Source organism: Fukomys damarensis, unplaced genomic scaffold, assembly GCF_012274545.1.
Source record: "Fukomys damarensis isolate Sample0158 unplaced genomic scaffold, DMR_v1.0_HiC HiC_scaffold_13, whole genome shotgun sequence".
In the NCBI taxonomy this organism is placed as follows: domain Eukaryota; kingdom Metazoa; phylum Chordata; class Mammalia; order Rodentia; family Bathyergidae; genus Fukomys; species Fukomys damarensis.
The window spans coordinates 32624690-32640857 of NW_022900925.1; the positions used below are offsets into that span (position 1 = coordinate 32624690).

Consider the following 16168-nt stretch of genomic DNA (forward strand, 5'->3'; position numbering starts at 1 on the left):
GCAACATCAAAATGACGAGGCAACAGCATTGACAAAAGAAAAGCTAAGAGACTTCTTGATAGAGCAGGTGTGCGATGGGAGAGCAAGAGCAGAGTCAAGGATGACTGTAAAGTTTTCCACTGGAGCAACTTGAAGGAAGACGTTTCTGCCCACGAGGATGGGGAAGATGGTAGATGGACTGTGGGTAAAAGGGGAATCACGAGTCTGGAACCCCTTGTGACTGGGATGTTTATGCGGCATCCGAGACAAGGTGTGGTGTAGGCAGTTGGGTGTGTGAGATTGGATCCCAGCAGAGAGAACAAAGGAAGCAAATGTGGAAGACACTGACATCCAGATGGCATTTAAACTTGGGTGAGCTCATGGAAGAAAGAGCAAATGGAGGAGAGAGGCAGGACACGTCCTCACTTCTGAAAGAGCAGCTCCAGTCTTCATGACTTAGAACGGAAAAGCCCTTCTAAAGATATCTTTTAAATCCCACCTCGGAAGCGGCTGCCGCATGACCAACTCCTCAGCTGGCCGACAAGGTGGAGGAGGAAGGAAAAAGCATGGAGGGCCGAGGGGAAATCACCACAAAATGGTGGCTGGTGGAGGCACAGCCTAGTTCTGAGGTTTATAAGAATGGGCATAGAGTAGATGGGTAAGAAAGGGGAAATCTCTGAGTCAGTAAAGAAAAGTCAGTAACTATAAAAGGATGAAAGAAGGGGAATCTTGCCAATAAGAGGACAATTTTGAAAGCCATGCTGGCGAAGGCCGCCATACTTAAGAGGCAGTTCCATCTCTTATGAGGAGAGATGGAACTGAGCACATTTGGACCCTTATACTGGATCTACCTCTTCCTTTGCTGTGTGACTTCAGACAAGTTTCTTTACCTCTCTGAGATACAGTTATTAATCAGTACGAGGAGGCTATTGATACTGACAGTGAAAGAGTTGGAAGCATAGATTAGACAAGGTAATGAGTCTATTGCAATTGGCTGGACAATGATTGCGCTAAACTTGGTGCACAATGTATACATATGTGTGTGTTCCCAAATTGTTCTAAAGTATATGCCTGTCCAATTCAGCTTCCTGAAGAGCAGCAAATAACTATGATGCTGAAAATTTTTATGGCAAAGGTGGACACAGTACGAGCTATACAGAACAAAGTTTGCCTCTTTTGAATGAACCATAGCTCCTGCCCTGAGCCCTATGCAGCACACAGTAATGACTTCATGCAGTTCTAACCTCTATCCTTGGAAACTTCGATTTCATACATTTGAGTAAAACTTATAAAACACTCTTACTAACCAGGACCGACGGTGGAAAAAGACCAACCTGAATTAATTTCAGGGTGAATTTAGAAAGTCTTCTAAAGAAAACCCATTTTATTAAAATTAAATTCCCCTTCAATAGAGTGAGAGTCAAGATTGAATTCATGGCATTGAAAAAGGATGATTTTCTGAAAGGACTTTCTTGAGATATCAGTAATTTACTATTTTAATTTTTTAATGTAGTGCACTGGAATAATGCCTATGTCCCTGTTTTCCTATGTTAATTAGTTAGCAGGCACAGAACTTTAATTGCATAAAAGGTAACATTTGTATCATTTTCATATCTGTCTCATTTTACTGAACCAGAGCTATGCTTGAAAAGGAGATTTCATGGTATTTTCAAGTGGCAACACTAATGATTAATAGTTGCAAAGAGCCTTCTTACACAGGTAAGACAGAGTAGTTATTACAACACTGCCCATCACTGATCGCTTTCTTTAAGATCCTGAGCGCATTATCACAGTAACTTCCTTCTCCTTCACCTTCACACACTCCATTCATATCATACACAATAAACAATAGCTTAAATCCAGCACAGTGCAAAGGATCACAAAGCCCAAATTTAGAAGGTCTGGTTACTATATTAGTACAGTTTATCACATTCAAGCTCGCCGCTGAAGGCATTTGAAGGACAGTTTTAAACATGGCGTTCAACCCAGAAAACAAGCCCCTTAAAACTTCTTTTGCAGTCTTATCTGTCTATGACTTTGCTCTAGCCCCACGTGCCCCCAAACCCCCCTGCTAAGAGATGAACGCACAGGCAGGACCTCCATCTGGTCACTGCCTTCCTCCTCACAGTTCTTGGGGAAGTGTTCTCCCCACCGCCCCTTAGGGCACGCGGCATTCAAGGTGAGGAAACATCACCGGGGAGTTTAAGCAGATGGCTCCAGGTGCCTTTCTCTATGCTTAATTCAACTTGTACTTTCATTTCAAAGGAATGGCTTTGGAAATGTTTTCACAGACTGCAAAATGTGGCCCACTACTTGCTTCCCGTGTTGCAATCTAAGTAGTTATTCATGTCAGCAAGGAGCAGCAAGGGAGCGGCTCACCTCCAAGAATCCAATTCTCAGAGGCCCCTTTTTGTTCATTTATTGTTTGTGTAAAGCAACAGCAAAAAAAATATTACTTTATTCTTTGGTAATTGCCTTTTTTCATAGCTGTTGAATTTGCCTGGGATTACAAGAGGAAATGTCATTTCATATAGTAAAATTGCCAAATGGTTCCATATCGATTAGAAACAGTATTGATTTCAGGGAGAGCTCTATGCCTTTTTCTCATGGGCTCAGTCTGCTTTGAATGGGACCCGCGCAACCAGAAAGGGAGGGAGGGGGCATAAATCATAAGCACGACGCCCAGGACAAAGGCCACCATGGAGGCTCAGACAGAAAGGTGGCCCCACCATGACCTGGCAGTGCCACCACAATGTGTTTTTCTTGAACAACAACAAAGTCAACTTGGGAGTTGGAACCAGGACTAAGAACCCAGCGTAGATTCACCAGGGGCATGTCATAAAACCGAAGACATAGCTACCAACTTCTGCAGTCACCTGCAAGAGCAAAATGGGGCATTACACTCTGCATAAATATTCTGCTCTGCTGATTATCCAAGAGGTCTTCCGGTACTATAAAGATAAAGCCAACACATAAAAAAGCAATTACAGCACCGTCATACACAACATTCCATCTACCAAAGATAAATTTGGCTACACAGACTTGTTTATATCAGGAGATGTCTTTGGATCTATGAAATCTTCTTTTTTTTTAACCCATTCTTAGCAATGATCCACACTTGCCTAGTGCCCCAGGTGAAGCAGGTGTGTGACTTGTCCATGAAGGAATAGTACATTTCTGGCAAAGCCACAATTAGAAGTTAGACTTGGATTGGGACTTCAGACTTGAAGTTTTGTGCTTTTTCATTTTCTCATAAAATGTGTGGTGGGAGGAGAGATAGATGAGAGATGATGGATAGATAAGATAGATAACTGATAGGAAGAGAGAAGATACATAGACAGACAGACAGACAGACAGATAGCCTCTCTGCAAAATTTTCCATGAAAATTTATCTGAGTGGACTTCCTCCATCACTTTTGATAAATATCCTTAAAGCAAATAGAAGCATGCATGGTCTCTCAACTTTGTGGCAAATTTATATATTTCTGTTCACAAACATCCTTGACCTCCTCTAGATTTTTCCTAGCCTCACTGATGAATACAGCCATGGGTATTTGGAGAGGACAATCCATTTTGCAGGCTTAATTCTCAGGCTTCTTTCTGTCTACAACACCCAGATGTTAACACTAACATACAAAAAAGGATGGTTTCAGCTGGGTAACAGTTAGTTCCTGGCCTGTTCGGCCATGGAAAACACCATATTCTTTTCTTGGGTTCCACGGCCTGTGTCCTACCAAATGTACCAAGCAGGCTTCCACAGGGGTGAAAATAAGATGAAAAAGGAAGCTGTAGACATTCTCAAATTCCGGTATGTAAAATAGAGAACACTGATTTAAAGGTTGTCTTTGAAGCAGAGTAGTGAGACATGAGGACAAATGTTCGTGTTAAATGTATGCCAGTGTCAGCCATGTAAAAATGCAGGTGCAGTCATGTTTGGCGTAGAAAGGTGGTGATACCATAGGAGATGAAAACAGAACCAAAAGTCTCACCCTCATGTCCTGGGGTCTGACACAGAAAAGCAGGTGGTAAGCAGCATGTTTTTAAGCTAGTAGTCTCAGAGTCTCAGAGATGTTTCCTATCGCCTAGCAGTTGTCTCCTCCTCTCTTGGTTTCCGCCCAGCACTGTCAGCATTCATTCATCTGTGAACTATTCATTCATTCTTGCAGTCTATGTTTATTGAGTATCTGCTATGTGTAGACTTCATACTGGGGCCTGGGGGTTCAGAAAGGAGGATGCAAATCCTTCCCTGGGAGGCTTACAGCTTAGTGGGAATGGTCAAATAGATAAATTGTTATCAGAGAGCTCATTCCGTAAATACCTGAAAGAGGAGGACACCACCCCAGCTGGAAAGACCAGGGGCCCTGGAGAGGACAAGAGTGGTTATCCCAGGGGTGCTAAGCAAAGACACGGCAGGTAAAGAGGAGGTGACACCAATACTACTCAGCATTGCTGAGTACTTACTGGGCTGGGCCTTGTGCTCTGTTGCACTTGTGACCTGTGATCCCACTGCGAGCCGATGGCTGACTCCAGCTCCAGCAAAACACAGGTGTTCTTTTTCTCCACTCCAGCCATGCCCGGAATGGCCCTCTTCCTATTGCCTCCTTCCTTCCCTCCTCCCTCCACCCGGAATAAAATAAAATACAGGAATAGCAGCACACTAGAGTACCCAATATGCTCTTTGTGCAAGCTTGGTTAAACAAATCACATTGACCTTTAATAAAAATGTGCCAAACGCTTCCTTCTCTCATTCAATATGTTAATCTTCAGGCCAAACCATAGTCAGAGCAAGCCTCATTAAGTGCAAATCTGATCACGTTAGCCCCGCTTCCAACACACTTCAGTGGCTCCGAATGGACTCCCAGACGAAGCCCCAACTCCCAGCAGTGCACACACGGGCCTTCCCGCGTGGCCTGTGCTGCCCCTGCCAGGCTCATTTCCTACAGTGTCCCTCCTCCTGCGTCTCGCCATGCGCGAGCTGTCGCCAAGTACACAGAGCTCTCAACTGCCTCAGCCCTTTCTCTAGCATGACTGTCTGCAGGGCCCTGGGCTCCTAGCCGCTGCGGGCCACACACTGGTTACCTCCTACTGTTCAAGATGCAGTTGGGGCCAGCTGCTTGCTTCTTCCTTTGCTGAGCTCTCCCTACTCCTGCGGGACCAAGGCAGATCTGAATCGCTGTCCCGGTGATCCTAACTCCTTCCCTTTATAATGTCTGGCTCACCTTCACCAAGCTTCATGAGTGACACACATTAGAGGCCTAAGAAATGGCTACAGATGATGAATACCCTACCTAAGCTCACTGTGTTGGCCCCAGACTCAAATCCCAAAGACCATCACAGTAAGAGTGCTTTGGACACCGTGGCTTTGTCACAGGAACATCTGACCACACAGCCTACACGTGAACCCAGCCTGATCTTATTCTAGTCACTACTTCCATTCCTGGGTTTGTCCTGGATCCTCAGTGTTTTGATGGAAAGTGTTCATTTTTATTTAAATAGAAAGTCCGTCCTCTTAGGGTCAGTTAGGTTGGTCTCCAGACTGAGTTTGACTGAGCTCTCGTTCTCATGGGCTTCGCATGGACACAGCCCTGGAAGTGTTCTATTACCCAATCAGGGGAGTAGGAAGCCAGAGGCTGCAGTTTGCGATGGAGCCGGCAGATGGGGGATTTATTTGTATCATTTGATATGGGCTTAACTGATTTGTTCATAATTTCAGCGGTGAGCAAAGAAACACTGAAATTCAAGTTCCCTTGGCAAAGTTGGCCCTTTCTTACCAGGGGAAGTTGAATGAGCCATTTCTGAAGGAAAAGAGGGAGCGAGAGGTTTGCCTAGGAAAGTAGATTAACAGCATCAGTGCTCTTAAAGTGCACTTTCATCCCCACAGCATAGTCTACATGTATTTGCTTTACCATTTGTTGTCTAGCTCTCTGGTTAGACTGAGGCAGGTACCACATCTGTCTCATTCATTATTCTGTCTTTAGAGCCTGACCCTGCATCCAACAAAAAGAGGCACCTAGTGAATATTTGTTGAATGACCTTAGTTTGGAGATCAGAACTGGGTTCCAGGCTCCACTCTGCGGCACGAGCTTTCCCTGTGGCCTTGTGCTGGTAACATCGCCTCTCCAATCTTCGTCTTCTTGTCAGTGAGAATGCTGGTATCTGCCTGACCATTTCATGTGTCCATGCAAGGCTCGGGCTATGAGAGAAAGTCCTTCTTCGCTGTGCAATATTGAACTTGGGAGATTACGTCAACACTAAAGAGTTAGTCCTTTCCCACTGGGAGTAGCACACGTGGATGAGAGAATCCCTGTGAACCCAGAGGGCCTGAAGAAGCCAGCCTTAGCCCTCTGTAGCCAGGATTTGGGTCCCTGCCACGTGTCCTCTGGGTCTGAAAGGTTGACTGCACTGGGGCGAGCTCATGGCACCCTGGCGGGGTGATGGCTCTGGAGACAAAGATCTGGAGTCGCTGGGGTCCAGGGGGCAGTCGAAGCCATGGACACAGTTGGGTTACTCTAGGGTGAGAGTGTGGACTGAGAAAGAGGAGAGGCTTGGAATGGTCCTCAGGGAAGGTGACACTGGAGGAGAAGGCAGAAGATAAGAGTCAGCAACAGAACCTGAGAAAGAATGGCCAGAAAACCAAGATACCAACTGTAGGGGAAGACAGGCGAAAAGAACAACAATGTGCATAAAAGAAGGGAAACAGATCTTGGGGAGAGAGGAAGGGTGAGCAATTCATTGTGATTTATTGAGGCTAAAACCTCAGTATGTGCATTATGACTTTCTAAAAACTCCACCAATGTGTTGTTTTTTTTTAAAAGATACATATATTGAAATGTTTTAGATGATTTGAATTGTATCTGTTTTCTCTTTTTCATATAGTCTGATGTGTGCTTACATAATTTTTATAATCAAAAAGCTATATGTGGTATCAAAAGATGAATGAGTGTGAACCAAAGAAAAGGCTAGATGTGTGAGCCCACAGAGAAGAGCTATACAAAAAATGAAATCACCTGAACTCAATCACTGAATCCTGTGGTCGGATTTGGCCTGATTATTTCTCTTTATAAAAGTATTTATTTAGTTTTTTTTAATTAGACAATGTTGACTAAAAAAAAATAACACTGGGAACCAAGTGACCTTCCAAAGGGAACTTCATTTGTTCCTTTCACTGTGGCCGTCATGCCTATGGGTCTACATCTCCAGGACCATGACAAAGGACTTGGCTCTCCAGACGTTCCTTGGGGCGGACCACACCTCACAGCCACCGGTAACCAACATCCCATCCTGCAGGATGAGGGTGCCTCTTTGCCTCCCTGACATTCACCTTGGCCACATGATGTCTCCGACTACCGAGATGTGAGCTGCAGTGTCATGTGCCACTTCTGGGACGGAAGCTTTCAGAGCTAACACGTTTCACTGGGCTCACTTCTCCTTCCGTTGTTAGAACTCACAGGTCAGGATGCAGGCAGACAGGGTCTGCTCTTAGAGCCTGGGTCCCAAGATGAGAACAAGGACAACAGGAAGAGAGTCCCTCCATCAACCTGGAGTGGACGGACACATTTGTGAACAATACATAAACCTTGGTTGTTTAAAATGATTGAGATAGGAGGCTGTGGGAAGGGGGGCTGTTTGTTACTGCAGCATGTTCTGACATATGCAGTCTTCTGGAACCCAACAAGAAAAAAAAAAAAAACACATAAGCAACACCAGCACTTCCTCAAGAAACCTAGTTCTTAAGTCTTTCTTGCTTTCTTTTCTAGATGATGCATATTTACTACAGGGACTTAACATAGAGGAACTTTATCCAGAGACCTCTAGTTTCATTACTTACGATGGGTCGATGACTATCCCACCCTGCTATGAGACGGCAAGTTGGATAATAATGAACAAACCCGTCTATATAACCAGGATGCAGGTGAGTCTTTGGTCTGTCACCTCCCGGGGAAGACAACATGAAGACCAGTGGGGCTGGTTCACAGCCTGTCGCGTTAGGCTACTAGGACTGCTGAAACCAAGTCCCACCACAGAAACCCATTACCTCACACACACTTCTGGGGCTGAAGTCCAAGAGCGAGCTGTCAGACAGGGTTTATTTCTTCTGGGGGATGAGGCGGAGTCTTCTCCATGTTCCTGATGGTTTGCTGGCAACTTTCAGAGCTCTTCAGGGTAAGAAACGCCAGCCTTCAATCTCTGCCTTCACCTTCTCATGGGCTCCTCCCTGTGTCTGGGTCTCTTTTCCTTTTGATACAGATACCGCTCACATTGAATTAGAAAAGCCCAACCCACAGCCTCACCTTGACTCAGTAATTACATCAGCAGTCACTGGCTTCCAAGGTTAACTTCTGAGGACTGAGGATCACCAGTACTTCCAACTTAAGTGTTTGGGGATGTCGTGCACTTTCTCACACAGTCCAGCTCAGAACACCTCTGTTTGTTTGGGTCTTGTTTTTGTTTTTGTTTTTGTTTTGTTTTGTTTTTGAGACAGGGTCTCACTGTGTAGTTCAGACTGTTCTGGAACTCACTGTGTAGTCCAGGCTGGTCTCGAACTCACAGGGATCCTCCTGCCTCAGCCTCCCGAGTCCTGGGATTATGGGTGTGCACCACCAAGCCCGGCTAGAGCACCTCTGTTTAAAGAGCTGGCATCTGACATGGTTTGGCATGAACTAACAGAGGCCACGCCCCTGTCTGAGGGAGAAAAGATGCCCAGGCTAGTTCCTAAAGTGTGTTGTAGAGCTCTGATGCCCAAAAAGCAAAGGAGCAAAATGAATGATGAAACCAAACATGCTTGAAAAAGCTGGGTCTGTAAACATGGCAGCGATTTCATTGTGAAGGGGCTTCTCGGGCCTTTTAAAAACGCTGACACCCATGTTGGTCTCTAAGGGGAAGTCCACATGACACACAGCACTCTACAAAGACATCTGAAAGCGGGATTCTTCTGGGTCATGTCACAAAGGATCCACTGCTCAGAAGTGGACAAGATCCAGAACTGCCCTCCTGTGGCAGCTTTGCTAAGTGTCTCTGCGTGCACATCAGGCCGGTCACCCCACTCCGGATGGCCAATGCGTGCACCCCCTCTTTATTATGGGGTGTAAGGAGGATAATTACAGGAGTCTCTTCCTGCTCTGACCTCCTGTGACTGTGAGAGTCTATGAAAACTCAGAGGAAAGATGGTCAAAGGAACCGGAACCCACCGCCTTGACAGGATACACACTCACCACCTGAAGTTGGGACAGTTTGACACCCCAGATCCTGTCTGTATTAATTGGGGCTCATTGGATGACAAGCAGCAATAACCCCCTGCAGATAGTTTAAGCATAGAAAAAGGATTAACTCAAGAGACGGGGCATCTCATGGAACTTAAGATCAGTAACTGATGTCAGAAACTCAATGGAATGAGGATGCTAGAAGCCCTTCCTCTGCTTTCCTATTGTTCATTTTTGATTTCTCCCAGTTGTGCTGGGGATTGAACCCAGGGCCTTTGTATTGAGCTATATCTCCCACCTTTTTCATTTTTCATTTGGAGACAGGATCCTGCCAAGTCACTAAATCACCTAGGCTGGGCTCCAACTTGTAATCCTCCTGCCTCAGCCTCCCAGAATGCCAGGATTAGAGGCACCACATGCCACTGTGCCCAGCTCCTGGCCTCTTCTTGTCGCATGTTTTCTTCATTCTTTTCCCCCTGCTAATGACTATCTTCGTCTGCTTCACAGTCCCGGGGTGGAGCAAGGTCTGGTATTCACGAAAAGGAATTGACTTGATCCCAATTAGTTTAGCTCTGAGCCCTGGAGCCATCGCTGCGTTCTGGGTAAACACCTAATCCCATCATTAGGGAAATCCTGAGCCGCAGGTGTCGCAGTAAGAAGGAATCCCACAGAGCACGCAGCTGGATTTCTTCCTTGGACGGGTGGCACGCCGGAGGGTGAGAATGAAGGACTTGCTCAGAAATGCCCATGAACTGGTGAGCTAGAAGCCAGTTCCCTCCAGACTTGGAAACATTCAGCCCCACCGGACCCAGGAAAGAGGGCACTGAGGGAATTGTGGCCTTTCACACACAGCCGGCACCACAGGGCCGGGCCACAGTCTGCTAGGTCTGACTTCTTCCCTCGTGCACGGAAGAGGCCAGGTGGCTGTCACAGCTCTCCCTCTCCCCGCAGATGCATTCCCTGCGCCTCCTCAGCCAGAATCAGCCATCTCAGATCTTCCTGAGCATGAGTGACAACTTCAGGCCCGTGCAGCCACTCAACAACCGCTGCATCCGCACCAACATCAACTTCAGCCTACAAGGGAAGGACTGCCCGAACAACCGCGCCCAGAAGCTCCAGTACAGAGGTGGGTGCCGAGGCCCAGGGCTCCAGCCTTCTGCTTGGACCTGTCTGAAAGGCTCTTGCCCATTAGAGGAGTCAGGACTGGGAGGGAAAATGAGGCCCCCGCTCCCATCCGCATGGTGCCTCTCTGTCGTTAGTAAAGCCCGCCTGTCATGCCTAGAGTGAGTGGTAAACATTCCAAGGTCTGATATATGTGATATGTGTTGGGGGTTTGATGCCACATATAGGAAACCTTTGTATCCCTCTGGCTTGATCAAGACGGCCCTTTTTACTGCCATATTTTAAAAGGAGCCGGAAAGGGTGGTTTCCCCAAGCACATCTGTTAGAACAGGATGCCAGAAGCTTTTGAGCTGTGGGTTATGCGCTCCCTAGAAGGTAGCAATGGCACTGGATGCCAGCCGTCTGGATGCAGTGAGGTTCTAGTGTGTCAGTGAGCCCTTGTCCCCAGAAGTGGTTACCGTTCCTGCACGGAGGACTCATAAAATGACCTCTGCCTCCTGCAACCCTCTGGTCCACACCCAGCCCTCTCTCTCCTCCCCTTCTGCACATGAGGTGTCTGTGGATCACTGTGGCAAAGTCTCAGTGTGGAAAGGGAGGCAGAGGCAGCACAGGGTTTTGTAGAAGTCCTGGACCGACAGGACATTGGAGCTCCAGATGTGCTTCTCACAAGTCGTGCAAAGCCAACCACTTACTCCCGCATGCCTCGCTTCTTCCCGATTGCCCCTGCCCCATCTCCTTCAGAACTCGCTATGAGAGGCAAATAAGAGCGTGGATGAGGAAGCCCTTCGTGACAATGACATACTCCCCACACGCAGGAGCTGCGGTTCCTACCGGGCAGCTTCTAGAAGCAGGTGCCCAGCTGTCCTCCCCACCCTTCACATCGCCCCTCTTCCTTTCCCCAAGTTCCCTCATTCTGATCTCTCTGTCAGACTCCCAGAGCACCTACAATACAGATGATCTGTTCCTACAGAGCCACAGCTACTAGGGAAATAGATACTCATCACTATTGTGCACTTCTAATGTGTCGGGCTCTTGGGCAGGTGGTGGTGATCCAGGGCGATGAAAACAGAAGTGGCTCTAACCATACAGAGCTCATGGTCCAGACCAGGAGCCAGGACACTGTATTTGGTAGTGGGATAGCAAGCAAATATCTTAGACTTTGTGGGCGATACAGTTTCTATCCCACTCTGATGAGTCAGCATGAAATCAGCCACAGATAATATGTGAGTAAATAGGTCGGTAGTGCTCCAATAAAACTTTATTTACAAAAGAAAAAAACAGATAATGTGCTGGTTTGGGGCTGTGGGCTGAAGTTTGCTGGGTCTGGTCTAGACCAGCCACCAGCTAGAACTTTCTGTGATGACAGAAACAGTCCATACCTACGTTGTGAATAGAGCAGCTAGTAGTCATTGTGTGGCTACTGAACATCAGGACCGTGTCTGGTTTGGCACCACAACTAATTTTGTTTAGTTCATTTGCCTTTATGGTGACCATATGTGACTGGTGGTTACCATATTGGATGGCACAGTCTAGAGGGTCATGGGAAAAGAAGAAGTCAAGAAACAAATAAGTAAGCACTTAAAAGACAGCCCCTTCAACTTTGCAGCCAGCCCCCCAAACTGTGTGTAAATTAATTCAATTGTGCCTTGTTCTGTGTGGTGTGTATGTGGTTTTGTTTCTTCTCTTTCCAGTAAATGAATGGCTCCTCAAGTAGGGAACTAAGCCAAGAAGAATCCCACCTCAGTGAAATGCTACAACTGTGAATTGACGTAACCTAGAATGTTCCCCTTCTTCCTTCTCTCCTTCCTTTCCCCAAGCCTCTTTCATTCTTTGGTTTGGCCCCCTTCTTCATAAAAAGTGCGTGCAAAACTATGGCAGAGGAACACATCTGTTATACACAACTCCCAAACACACACACACACACACACACACACACACACACACTCATGCACCCTCCATGCTGGAAAAACAAGTTTCAGAAACAAAAGACTCATTCATCAGAAGTCTTAGAATAAAATAACCAGTTAACCTGATTACAATTTTGATACTGTTTTCCTGAACTAAGAAACCTACCCCGTGAGACTTTTCATTCTTTGTACATACAAAATTCTTCCCAATGAGAGAGAAGAGAAAGCACAGCTCTGAAAGCATCAAGTGGACTTTGCACCAGGCCATCTCCAGCAGTGTCCTCGGATCCTTGCAGGATGCTGGCAACAGGTGAGCCAGGACAAAGCCAACCAAGGACACTTATTTCTAGATTATGGTTCTTCTGTTTACTCAACAATTAAAAAAAAGAAAAAAAAAACAAAGGACAGACGTCGAAGAGCTACACATTGTATATATATCACCGCAGACTATACAGAAATGGAATTATTTCCCTCTTTGTCACATACCTGTAGTAGGATTTACCAAGATCAGAACTGATCCATTTGCTGTTTGTTGTTTTCCAAAGGTCATACGTTGTGTTTGGTTATCGTTAACAGCTCAATAAATGTATTTAACAAGTTAATTTCATTTTTCCAGCTTTGATCTGTTCTCCTTCCTTCCAGGCTAAGCCCTGGCTCCATGCAATTCCATCCTTTGCTTTCATTTGTTCCTCCAGCTCCATGTTCTGTTCATCGCAGCCAGTTTTACTGAGTTTGTGGCAATCAGGAATGCATTTGCTAAGCAAGTATAACTTTAATTCCACTCCATGGCTCGATTATTCATTCAAGGTGAGCTTCAGCCTGACATAGCAGGCGACAGATCTCTCGCGTTTCAAAACTGCCACCCCCCTGTGATGCTCCCGTGAAGGAATGCACTTTGCCTTGTAACTTCCTGGGAAAGGGTGTCTTTTCTCTCCAGGTGCAGCCAGATCTCACAAAGTACAACGAATGCCTTTCTTTTCTTGTTTATAATGGTCACTCACTGTGTTTGGTTACTGTCAAAAAAAAATCAATAAATGTGTTTAACAAGTTACCGAGGACCGCGTCTGAGTTTATTGGACACTCCCTGCTGCAGTCTGTGTCTTGTTGGGTCCACCGGCTATCGCATCCAGCTGGTGGAGGGGCAGCCAGGGCCTCCAGAGTGGTCAGTCTGGCCGTTCCCAGGGCCAGGTCATTAATAACCCGCGGAGAAGACATCCAGGCTCAGCTGGTGGAAGGGGAGACTCGGGTGTGTGTTCAGTGGCCAAATTAGAAATAACTTTCCTTTCCTTGCTGTCACAAGCTCCAGGAAGAGGGAAAGCACAGGCACGGAGAGGCTGTGCAAATGGAAACATTCGCAAGCAGATTGAAAACTTCACTTAGTGACAAGATACACTAACAATGAAAAAAGTCACATAGCCAGTTAGCTCATGATTGAATAATACTACCCGGACTTCCGTGTTCATGTTCAGCATCCATGTGAGTTATAGGACCGCTTTAGCCATAATGGTATCTAAGCCTATTTCTAAGCAGTTCTACTCGAGCCTGGGGGGTCTAGCTCAGTAGTAGAGCACTTGCTTAGCTTATGCAAAGCAGGAGCTCAATCCCCAGGACTAATGGGGGAAAACAAAGACTACAGACCTAAGCAATTGCATCGATCCAAACTAGATACTCACAAAGGTTGGGGAGGTGGCAGTCTTTTTCTGTCTGGGGCAGCTTCTTCTCTGCGTCTGAATCTTCCCTAGTCTGCAACGGGTGGCAGGAACACCGTATGATGCTTAAAGAAAATGAATAGTAAATCAACTTCACTCTGGCTCTCGGCTGCTGTGGGACCCTAGGCAAGTTTCTCTACTTCTCTGATCTACACAGTGGAAGTGCTAAGAAGGGCCTTCACGAGTTAGGAGACGTAAAATGCTACATCACTACTTCAAGCAGTTAGCACAATCCCTGCACCAACTGTTCTCTAAAGGAGCAGTTGTGCCAGCAGCTTAAGTGAATCCCACCGCAGTACCCTCTCCAGGCATGCGCCAGCATCAGTCACAAGGACGGCACCAGATTAGTATCACACAAGAGCAACAGATACGTGATACTCTGCCAAGGGGACAAACGTGCTCCTTCCCTACAGCCCTGGGCTTTGCAAGCCCTAACAGTGCAGATACAGGCACTTGGCCCTCAAAGCACACAAGAGTAGTAAAGATTAGCTAAGTATCATTCTCCCTCTCCTCTCAAAAACTTAAAGTACCAAAGTCCCCTGGGACGTAGCCTGGGAGGACATGAAGGAGTAAAAAGCCCATGGGTGCATTCTGTGGTTGGAGGACTTGAGAAGGAGTGAGTAGCAATCCCATCGCATGTACAGCCTGTCCCCTGGCATCAGAACCTAGGTGACAGGAGAAGGTATTTAGAGCTCCCTCCTCTAGGACACAGCACAGGAAAGTTAACATCCACACAAGAGAGTTCCTGGCAAATTAAATCGGAAAATACAGTGTAGAGAGCCACAGCCCCCTTTGGGAGAACATTGTGTGGTTTCCGAGGCCATCCCACCTCCATGGGCAGTCTGGTTTCCATGGTAATGTCAGGAAGACCACAGCTCACTGCACTCATGTATGTGGAATGCAGTGCAGGACGGCGTTAGGACAACGGTGAGCAGTCCTCTGTCACAGCCCACACTCTGGAGGACGGACCACGTCAGGCTGCAGAGCACAGACCACATGGGCAGCACCCGGCAGCAGCCCAGGGTGAACCTTCCCACTGGGCCCGGCGCGTTTGCAGTACAGGAGGGTGCCTAGGGTTCTGGTTCCAGCAAACCTCAGAGTGGGACCTGCGGGAGCAGAGCCCACTGTAAGGCATCCAGCAGCTGGCAGATGGAACATAAGGAAAGTTCTGCCAAAACCCCAGCTGAGGAGACATCCCAATAAAACCCACCCTGGATGGCGCATTTCCTGTGGCTCGAGCCCTGTGCTAAAGCTCTTAGCAATGTCTTCTCATTTCATGCACTCAGTCACCCAAGACACAATTGCTGCTGCTGTCCTTGTGTTATAAACGCAGAAATAGGCTTTCTAAAGACCAAGTGGACAGCTGCAGGGTCACCCAGCTCATAAGCGATAAAGCCACACCTAACTCTTCAAAGCCATAGTCTCAACCATCAGCATCTTTCGGGGATGGTTCAAATGCAAATTTTTAAGACTCCACCACAGACCTGTTGACAGGAGGCAGCTGAGCCCTAGCCTTTTTCCTAACCCATATAAGGTGATATCTTTTAGTTTGGATTTCCATTTTCCCTGATAATTAGTGATGTTGATCATCTTTTCATAGGTCTGTTGGCCACTGCTATGTCATCTTTTGAGAAATAACTATTCCGGTCTTTTACTCATGTTTTAATCAGATTATTTGGGTTTTTGCAATTGATTTGTGAAGTACTAAATTAATCAGTCCAGACACAAAAGAACAATGCTACATGCCCCCATCCATGTTGGGAAGCAAAAATATTCAAAGTCATAGAAGGAAGGGCAGAACCCTTCAGAGGTGATGATTAAGTTTCAAATTCATTAAGATGTGTACATTAAATATGTATAGCTTCTTTTGCACAAAAATCACACCTCAGCAAAAATATATAATAATACTTTCAAATAACTTCCTGAAAAGCTTTTGAAAAATCCCAAAGCCCAGATAGTACTGCATACCACCTAAATCTGAGGGTAGCAGACAGGCTTCAGTGTTTTTGAATTATCTGCAGATAATTCCAAGAAGCAGCAAAGTCTGGAGCCTCCACTGTTGTCTAAAAGACTTTCTCAAAGAATGGCTGACCCCTGCTGAGTTTCCAGCCGGCCAGCAGGATCTTTCAGAATCACACCCTCATCCCTGTGCAGACTGTTACCGATGGTCTTGGAACATTCCCCAGCCCCCTATTCCTTCCCAAATCTTCAGTTAACAGATGCAGGGTTTGAATAACAAATTCTCTCTCTC

At 46.4% G+C, this 16168-nt stretch overlaps 1 protein-coding gene and 1 long non-coding RNA gene across 2 annotated transcripts in view; one reads left to right on the top strand and one right to left on the bottom strand.

Moving 5' to 3' along the window:
* The window catches only part of Ca10 (carbonic anhydrase 10), a 476615-nt gene extending 463363 nt beyond the window's left edge, over positions 1-13252 (top strand). Inside the window, exons 7-9 of the mRNA XM_010620196.3 lie at positions 7737-7891; positions 10131-10305; positions 11993-13252. Of these exons, the coding sequence (XP_010618498.1) occupies positions 7737-7891; positions 10131-10305; positions 11993-12015 (353 nt within the window). The 3' untranslated portion in view covers positions 12016-13252. The remainder of the gene's footprint in view (positions 1-7736; positions 7892-10130; positions 10306-11992) is intronic.
* Positions 13145-16168, bottom strand: part of LOC117285881 — a 12035-nt gene continuing 9011 nt past the window's right edge. The window contains exons 2-3 of the long non-coding RNA XR_004516995.1: positions 13882-13982; positions 13145-13221 (exon numbers count right to left, since the gene is read on the bottom strand). This is a non-coding gene — a long non-coding RNA (uncharacterized LOC117285881). The remainder of the gene's footprint in view (positions 13222-13881; positions 13983-16168) is intronic.